The sequence below is a fragment of the Salmo salar genome, chromosome ssa16, assembly GCF_905237065.1.
Source record: "Salmo salar chromosome ssa16, Ssal_v3.1, whole genome shotgun sequence".
In the NCBI taxonomy this organism is placed as follows: domain Eukaryota; kingdom Metazoa; phylum Chordata; class Actinopteri; order Salmoniformes; family Salmonidae; genus Salmo; species Salmo salar.
In genome coordinates this window covers 59,396,600-59,406,524 of record NC_059457.1, presented here as the reverse complement: position 1 = coordinate 59,406,524, position 9,925 = coordinate 59,396,600, and the positions used below count along the sequence as shown (strand labels likewise).

The 9,925-nt window shown below is 42.1% G+C and overlaps 1 protein-coding gene across 1 annotated transcript in view; it reads left to right on the top strand.

The window, feature by feature from the left end:
- The first annotated feature begins 2,295 nt into the window (after nucleotides 1-2,295).
- tbc1d23 (TBC1 domain family, member 23) overlaps nucleotides 2,296-9,925 on the top strand; it is a 51,152-nt gene continuing 43,522 nt past the window's right edge. Inside the window, exons 1-3 of the mRNA XM_045696691.1 lie at nucleotides 2,296-2,302; nucleotides 4,885-5,000; nucleotides 5,535-5,640. Coding sequence (XP_045552647.1) covers nucleotides 2,296-2,302; nucleotides 4,885-5,000; nucleotides 5,535-5,640 — 229 coding nt within the window. The remainder of the gene's footprint in view (nucleotides 2,303-4,884; nucleotides 5,001-5,534; nucleotides 5,641-9,925) is intronic.

Here is a 9,925-nt window from a genome sequence, read left to right as displayed (position 1 = left end):
AGAACGTATAAGGTCCTTGGACCTTAGGAAATAACGGTAGACTCCTTAAGAGAACTTCTTGGGCTACCTTTCACATAGAATGAGCCCTGGTTAATCCATTCATTTCAGTATCCTTCCTTCCTGGTAATTAGTTATGTGGTTACAAAGACACTGTTCATGAGCAGGGAGATCAGAGACACAGTCTCAGGCAGGAAATCACTGCTAATAAGGACGGGTTGTGTCTGTTGTAACAGGGAGGGAATCACGAGGACGGGTTGTGTCTGTTGTAACAACAGGGAGGGAATCACGAGGACGGGTTGTGTCTGTTGTAACAACAGGGAGGGAATCACGAGGACGGGTTGTGTCTGTTGTAACAGGGAGGGAATCTCGAGGACGGGTTGTGTCTGTTGTAACAGGGAGGGAATCACGAGGACGGGTTGTGTCTGTTGTAACAGGGAGGGAATCACGAGGACGGGTTGTGTCTGTTGAAGAGGTCGACCGATTAATCGGAATGGCCGATTTTAATTACGGCCGATTTCAAGTTTTCATAACAATCGGTATTTTTGGGCACCGATTTGCCGTTTAAAATATTATTATTATTATTATTTTTTTTTACACCTTTATTTAACTAGGCAAGTCAGATTAAGAACACATTCTTATTTTCAATGACGGCCTAGGAACGGGGGTTAACTGCCTTGTTCAGGGGGGATTCGTTTTTTCAACCTTCCGGTTACCAGTCCAACGCTCTAACCACCTGCCTTACATTGCACTCCACGAGGAGCCTGCATGGCAGGCTGACTACCTGTTACGCGAGGGCAGCAAGAAGCCAAGGTAAGTTGCTAGCTAGCATTAAACTTATCTTATAAAAAACTATCAATCTTAACATATTCACTAGTTAACTACACATGGTTGATGATATTACTAGTTTATCTAGCTTGTCCTGCGTTGCATATAATCGATGCGGTTCACGTTCATTTATCATCGAATCACAGCCAACTACGACAAACGGCGCATTTGCGAAAAAAGCACTGTCGTTGCACCAATGTACCTAACCATAAACATCAATGCCTTTCTTTAAAATCAATACACAAGTATGTATTTTTAAACCTGCATATTTAGTTAATATTGCCTGCTAACATGAAATTGTGTCACTTCTCTTGCGTTCATTGCATGCAGAGTCAGGGTATATGCAACAGTTTGGGCCGCCTGGCTCGTTGCGAACTCATTTGCCAGAATTTTACGTAATTATGACATAACATTGAAGGTTGTGCAATGTAACAGGAATATTTAGACTTAGGGATGCCACCAGTTAGATAAAATATGGAACGGTTCCGTATTTCACTGAAAGAAAAAAACGTTTGGTTTTCGAGATGATAGTTTCCGGATTCGACCATGTTAATAACCTAAGGCTCATATTTCTGTGTGTTTATTATATTATAATTAAGTCTATGATTTGATAGAGCAGTCTGACTGAGCGATGGTAGGCAGCAGCAGGCTCGTAAGCATTCATTCAAACAGCACTTTTGTGTGTTTTGCCAGCAGCTCTTCGCAATGCTTCAAGCATTGCTCTGTTTATGACTTCAAGCCTATCAACTCCCAAGATTAGGCTGGTGTAACCGATGTGAAATGGCTAGCTAGTTAGCGGGGTGCGCGCTAATAGCGTTTCAAACGTCACTCGCTCTGAGACTTGGAGTAGTTGTTCCCCTTGCTCTGCATGGGTAACGCTGCTTCGAGGGTGGCTGTTGTTGATGTGTTCCTGGTTCGAGCCCAGGTAGGAGTGAGGAGAGGGACGGAAGCTATACTGTTACACTGGCAATACTAAAGTGCCTATAAGAACATCCAATAGTCAAAGGTATATGAAATACAAATCCTATAGAGAGTAATAGTCCTATAATTCCTATAATAACTACAACCTAAAACTACTTACCTGGGAATATTGAAGACTCATGTTAAAAGGAACAACCAGCTTTCATATGTTCTCATATTCTGAGCAAGGAACTTAAACGTTAGCTTTCTTACATGGCAAATATTGCACGTTTACTTTCTTCTCCAACACTTTGTTTTTGCATTATTTAAACCAAATTGAACATGTTTCATTATTTATTTGAGGCTAAATAGATTTTATTGATGTATTATATTAAGTTAAAATAAGTGTTCATTCAGTATTGTTGTAATTGTCACTAATACAAATAAATAAATAAAAATCGGCCAATTTAATCGGTATCGGCTTTTTTTTGGGGTCCTCCAATAATTGGTATCGGCGTTTAAAAATCATAATCGGTCGACCTCTAGTTGAGAGGAATGAGGCAAAAGGGTATGGAAAGTAAGTCTGGTAAAAGTAAATGAAAGTAACTGATTGTCAAATGTACTGCAAATTAAGAAATCAAACTAAATAAACTATACTATGAAACAAAGATGAATGATAGTAAAAAGCTGTGGAGCACCTAAAATTACATTCTGGTTAAAAAGGCAAACTCCACTCCATCATTCATTGAATCAGATGCTCATTTATCACAAAACCCACTGATATTGCCAACTACTTCAATGATTTTTTCATTGGCGAGATTAGCAGACTCAGGGATGACATGCCAGCAACAAACGCTGACACTACACATCCAAGTATATCTGACCAATTTATGAAAGTCAAGCATTGTAATTTCTTAATTCCGTGAACTTAGTGTGGAAGAGGTGAAAGAATCATTGTTGTCTATCAATAATGACAAGCCACCGGGGTCCGACAACTTGGATGGAAAATTACTGAGGATAATAGCGGACGGTATTGCCACTCCTATTTGCCACATCTTCAATCCAAGCCTACTAGAGAGCGTGTGCCCTCAGGCCTGCAGGGAAGTTAAAGTCATTCCGCTACCCAAGAATAGTAAAGCCCCCTTTGGTCGGCTATTTGAGCCAGTAATCAGCCTGTAACCAACACTTAGTAAACTTCTGGAAATGACTGATGACTGATCATCAGTCATTTGTGTAAGTGCTGTGCTTGTTGAATGTCCTTCCCTATATGCGTGCTAAAAGTCTGTTAGCATTGTATCTGGTCAAACACCATTTTTTTCCAGAAGTTTACTAAGAGTTGGTAACAGGCTGATTGGTCAGCTGAGAGAAATTGATGATAAAAAGGTTGTGGGGCTATCTTCAGTGCAGCTTTTGACATTATCGATCATAGTCTGCTGTTTGAAAAACGTATCTGTTATGGCTTTACACCCCCTGCTATAATGTGGATAAGAAGTTACTTGTCTAACAAAACACAGAGGGTGTTCTTTAACGGAAGCCTCTCAAACATAGTCCAGGTAGAATCAGGAATTCCCCAGGGCAGCTGTCTAGGCCCCTAACTTTTTTCAATCTTTACTAATGAATTGCCACTGGCTATGAGGAAAGCCAGAGTGTCTATGTATGCAGATGACTCAACACTATACACATCAGCTACTACAGCGACTGAATTGACTGCAACACTTAACAAAGAGCTGCAGTTAGTTTCAGAGTGAGTGTCAAGGATTAAGAGTCCTAAATATTTATAAAGCATTGTATTTGGGACAAATCATTCACTAAACCCTAAACCACATCTCGTAATGAATAATGTGGACATTTAGCAAATTGAGGTGACTAAACTGCTTGGAGTAACCCTGGATTGTAAACTGTCCTGGTCAAAACATATTGATACAACAGTAGCTAAGATGGGGAGAAGTCTGTCCATAATAAAGCACTGCTCTGCCTTCTAAACAACACTATCAACAAGGCAGGTCCTACAGGCCCTAGTTTCTACCTTAACAACACTACCAACAAGGCAGGTCCTACAGGCCCTAGTTTCTACCTTCTTAACAACACTATCAACAAGGCAAGTCCTACAGGCCTTGGTTTTGTCGCGCCTGGACTACTGTTCAGTCGTGGTCAGGTGTCTGACCTGTTTTAAAATTGTATAAAATGCCTAAGTTTTGTCCAAACCCCAAGGAAGATTTGTGGGGATCTAATAATAAATACAAATGCCTATCATATTATCAGATTCCAACACCTGTTAGTTACTGCAGACCATATTTGATACAGGAAGTCAATGTAGCTTACTGTTTCTAGCTTAGCCTTACTACTGCTAGGGTCAGGCAGCCTGGATACCATGGTAACGGCAGGGCACTCTGACCACTCTCCTCTTGTTCTGTTGAGCTGCTTACCCTATCAGTTACTATATAAAAGAGATCCCACCAATCCCTTGTCATCTCGTTTAATGTGACAGCAGTAAAGTGTTTATCTGTTGGCTAGCAGTGATACAGACACAAGCTGTAAACTGAATGTCCAGGTTGTGGCCGATGCTTTGATTTACATTAGAATGTGTTTGATGCTCAGCGGGTGACAGAAATAGACTCGTCCTCGTGGCATTTGGAAAAGCCCTGTGTACAGATGAAACAGCAGTCAAACAAATAGCATATCAGTATTGAAGTGTTATTGGCGTTGCTGAAAAATGTAGGGGTTAAACAGTGTTTGTCTCTCTGACCTGTCCTGTGCTGCTGTCTGACCTGTCCTTTGTTGCTGTCTGACCTGTCCTGTCGTGTTTTCTGAACTGTCCTGTCTTGTTCTGAGCTGTCCTGTCTTGTTCTGTGACCTGTTTTCTCATGCTTTCTGACCTGTCCTGTATTGTTCTCTGAGCTGTCCTGTGTTGCTGTCTGTCCTGTCTTGTTCTGTGACCTGTTTTCTCTTGCTTTCTGACCTGTCCTGTCTTGTTCTGAGCGGTCCTTTCTTGCTTTCTGACCTGTCCTGTATTGTTCTCTGTCCTGTCTTGCAACATTGCCCTAAAAAAATGTTTGTTCTATAGGCGTTAGATGTCGTTCTGATAGTGTTGCTGTTTCTCTGTCCTGCAGGGATCAGGATCTGGCTGAGGCCCTGGACTCTGGAGGCTCTGACCTGGAGCTAGAGATGGACCTACAGGGGGAGCTGGGGGGAGGTCTGGGGCTGGATGGGGGAGAGGCCGGGGAGGTATTCGAGTCCAGGAGCTACCAGCCCAGCAGAGAGCCAAGCTGTGGAAGGTGAGCTAGATCAGGGGTCGTGGGTTCGGCCTACCGTAACAGATGGGGAGGAATTAGACTAGGGATGGAATGGGAGGGGTAGGGGGGCAGGGTGAGGGGTGGGGGGTGGTCAGGGTGAGGGACCAGGGAGGGGGGGGTCAGAGGGTGAGGGACCAGGGAGGGGGGGGTCAGGGTGAGGCACCAGGGAGGGGGGGTCAGGGTGAGGGACCGGGGGGGGGGGGGGTCAGGGTGAGGGACCAGGGAGGGGGGGGACATCTCTAATCTGTTGAGCTGATAATTGGTTTGTTGACCCCCAAAGTTAGCAGACACTCCACTGTTGATTAGCTGCTTCTGAGGAGAACAGAAGACTAGCATAGACTGAGCATGTCTCATAGCTAGAGCCAGGAGGTTTACCTGACCGGGAACAACTCTGGGCCATCAGTGGTTCTCAGTAGTTTCCCAGTCTCTCCTCCTGTGTGTTGGGGTAACTGTTAGCTACTAACTGATGATCTGGTCCTGTCTGTTAGCTACTAACTAGTTGGTGTGTTTTGTCAGATTGCGCTGAATGTGGCAGGTAAAGGAGACAGTCTGTCCTCATGGGATGGAGTCCTGGATCTTCCAGAACAGACCCTTATACACACCCGCTGCCAGCAGCTTATTGGTGAGTGACTGTTACATACAGTATCTACGTTTTATATATTTATACATATATATATATATACACAGTACCAGTCAAAAGTTTGGACACACTGACTCATTCAAGGTTTCTTCCTTTAATTTTACTATTTTCTACATTGTAGAATAATAGTGAAGACATCAAAACTATGAAATAACACATATGGAATCATGTAGTAACCAAAAAAGTGTTAAACAAATCAAAATATATGTTAGTTTCTTAAAAATAACCATCCTTTGCCTTGATAACAGCTTTGCACACTCTTGGCATTCTCTCAACCAGCTTTACCTGGAATGCTTTTCCAACAGTCTTGGAGTTCCCACATATGCTGAGCACTTATTGGCTGCGGTCCAACTCATCCCAAACCATCTCAATTGGGTTGAGGTTGAGTGATTTTGGAGGCCAGGTCATATGATGCAGCACTCCATCACTCTCTTTCTTGGTCAAATAGCCCTTACACAGCCTGGAGGTGTGTTGGGTCATTGTCCTGTCAAAAAACAAATGATAGTCCCACTAAGCGCAAACCAGATTTTCACAGGTCTAATATCCATTGCTGGTGTTTCTGGGCTCAAACAAGTCTCTTCTTCTTATTGGTGTCCTTTAGTAGTGGTTTCTTTGTAGCAATTTGACCATGAAGGCCTGATTCACACAGTCTCCTCTGAACAGTTGATGTTGAGATGTGTCTGTTACTTTAACTCTGTGAAGCATTTATTTGGGCTGCAATTTCTGAGGCTGGTAACTCTAATGAACTTATCTTTTACAGCAGAGGTAACTCTGGGTCTTCCATTCTTGTGGCAGTCCTCATTAGAGCCAGTTTCATCATAGCGCTTGATGGTTTTTGTGACTGCACTTGAAGAAGCTTTCAAAGAGCTTGAAATGTTCTGGTTTGACTGACATGTCTTAAACTAGTGATGGACTGTCATTTCAATTCATGGGGCTTTATTGGCATGGGAAACATATGTTAACATTGCCAAAGCAAGTGAAGTAGATAATATACAAAAGTGAAATAAACAATAAAAATTAACAGTAAACATTACACATACAGAAGTTCCAAAAGAATAAAGACATTACAAATGTCATATTATGTCTATATACAGTGTTGTAACGCTGTGTAAATAGTTAAAGTACAAAAGGGAAAATAAATAAACATAAATATGGGTTGTATTTACAATGGTGTTTGTTCTTCACTGGTTGACCTTTTCTTGTGGCAACAGGTCACACATCTTGCTGCTGTGATGTCACACTGGTATTTCACCCAGTAGATATGGGAGTTTATCAAAATTTGGTTTGTTATCTAATTCTTTGTGGGTCTGTGTAATCTGAGGGAAATATTTGTCTCTAATATGGTCATACATTTGGTAGGAAGTTAGGAAGTGCAGCTCAGTTTCCACCTCATTTTGTGGTCAGTGTTGCACATAGCCTGTCTTCTCTTGAGAGCCAGGTCTGCCTACAGCGGCCTTTCTCAATAGCAAGGCTATGCTCACTGAGTCTGTACATAGTCAATGCTTTCCTTCATGTTGGGTCAGTCACAGTGGTCAGGTATTCTGCCACTGTGTTCTCTCTGTTTAGGGCCAAATAGCATTCTAGCTTGCTCATTTTTTTTTTTTGTTAATTACTTAATTCTTTCCAATGTGTCATCTTTTTGTTTTCTCAATAGATTGGTTGGGTCTAATTGTGTTGCTGTCCTGGGGCTCTGTGGGGTCTGTTTGTGAACAGAGCCCCAGGACCAGCTTGCTTAGGGGACTCTTCTCCAGGTTCATCTCTCTGTAGGTGATGGCTTTGTTATGGAAGGTTTGGGAATCACTTCCTTTTAGGTGGTTGTAGAATTTAGTGTCTCTTTCTGGTTTTTGATCATTTTGACTGTCATTTCTCTTTGCTTTATTTGAGCTGTTCTTGCCATAATATGGACTTGGTATTTTACCAAATAGGGCTATCTTCTGTATACCACCCCTACCTTGAGCCAATCAGTTGTGTTGTGACAAATGCATCAAAAAGGAAAGAAATTATACAAATTAACTTTTAACAAGGCACACCTGTTAATTTAAATGCATTCCAGGTGACTACCTCATGAAGCTGGTTGAGAGAATGCAAAGAATGTGCAAAGCTGTCATCAAGGCAAAGTGTGGCTACTTTGAAGAATCTCAAATATAAAATATATTTTGATTTCTTTAACACTTTTTTGGTTACTACATGATTCCATATGTGTTATTTCATAGTTTTGATGTCTTCACTATTATTCTACAATGTAGAAAATAGTTTAAAAATAAATAAAAAATCCTGGAATGAGGTGTCCAAACTTTTGATTGGTACTGTGCCTACGGAAAGTATTCAGACCCCGTGACTTTTTGCACATTGTTACGTTACAGCCTTATTCTAAAATTGATTAAATCATTTTTATCCCTCATCAATCTACACACAATACCCCATAATGACAAAGCAAAGACATTTTTGCTAATTTTTTTTTTTTTAAGTATTCAGACCCTTTACTCAGTACTTTGTTGAAGCACCTTTGGCAGCGATTACAGCCTCGAGTATTCTTGGGTATGACGCTACAAGCTTGGCACGCCTGTATTTGGGGAGTTTCTCCCATTCTTCTCTGCAGATCCTCTCAAGCTTTGTCAGGTTGAATGTGGTGTGTCGCTGCACAGCTATTTTCAGGTCTCCAGAGATGTTCGATCGGGTTCAAGTCCGGGCTCTGGCTGGGAAAGTCATGGACATTCAGAGACTTGTACCAAAGCCACTCCTGCGTTGTCTTGGCTGTGTGCTTAGGGTCGTTGTCCTGTTGGAAGGTGAAACTTCGCCCCAGTCTGAGGTCCTGAGCTCTCTGGAACAGGTTTTCATCAAGGATCTCTCTGTACTTTGCTCTGTTCATCTTTCCCTTGATCCTGACTGGTATCCCAGTCCCTGCCACTGAAAAACATCCCCACAGCATGATGCTGCCACCACCATGCTTCACCGTAGGGATGGTGCAGGTTTCCTCCAGACGTGACGCTTGGCATTCAGACCAAAGAGTTCAATCCTGGCTTCATCAGACCAGAGAATCTTGTTTCTCATGATCAGAGTCCTTTAGGTGCCTTTTGGCAAACGCCAAGCGGGCTGTCTTGTCTTTTACTGAGGAGTGGCTTCCATCTGGCCACTCTACGTAAAGGCCTGATTGGTGGAGTGCTGCATAGACGGTTGTCCTTCTGGAAGGTTCTCCCATCTCCACAGAAGAACTCAGGAGCTCTTGGGTTCTTGGACACCTCCCTGACCAAGGCCCTTCTCCTCCGATTGCTCAGTTTGGCCGGGAGGCCAGCTGTAGGTAAAGTCTCGGTAGTTCCAAACTTCTTCCATTTCAGAATGATGGAGGCCACTGTGTTCTTGGGGACCAACAATGCTCCAGAAATATTTTGGTACCCTTCCCCTGATCTGTGCCTCGACACAATCCTGTCTCGGAGCTCTACGGACAATTCTTTTGACCTCATGGCTTGGTTTTTGCTCTGACATGCAGTCAACTGTGGGACCTTATATAGACAGGTGTGTGCTTTTCCAAATCATGTCCAATCAATTTAATTTACCACAGGTGGATTCTAATGAAGTTGTAGAAACATCTCAAGGATGATCAATGGAAACAGGATGCACCTGAGCTCAGTTTTGAGTCTCTTAGCAAAGGGTCTGAATACTTATGTAAACAAGGTATTTCTGTTTCTGCCTTTCTAGGGAGTTTTTCCTAGCCACCGTGCTTCTACACCTGCATTACTTGCTGTTTTGGGGTTTTAGGCTGGGTTTCTTTACAGCACTTTGAGACATCAGCTGATGTAAGAAGGACTATATAAATAAATTTTGAATTTGTTTTGTTTTAGAATTCTAATTCATTTCTAAAAACCTGTATTCACTTTGTCATTATTGGGTATTGTGTGTAGATTGCTGAGGATTTTTTTTTGGTTAAATACATTTTAGAATAAGGCTGTAACGTAACGAAATGTGGAGAAAGTCACGGGCTCTGAATACTTTCCCAAGGCACTGTTTGTTTATATACTGAAACAAAAATATGCAACAATTTCAAAGATTGTTCTGAGTTACAGTTCTTTTAAGGACATCAGTCAATTGAAATAAATTCATTAGGTCCTAATCTATGGATTTCACATGACTGGGAATACAGATATGCATCTGTTGGTCACAGATACCTTTTTAAAAGGTAGGGGTGTGGATCAGAGAACCAGTCAGTATCTGGTGTGACCACCATTTACCTCATGCAGCGCGACACATCTCCTTCACATAGAGTTGATCA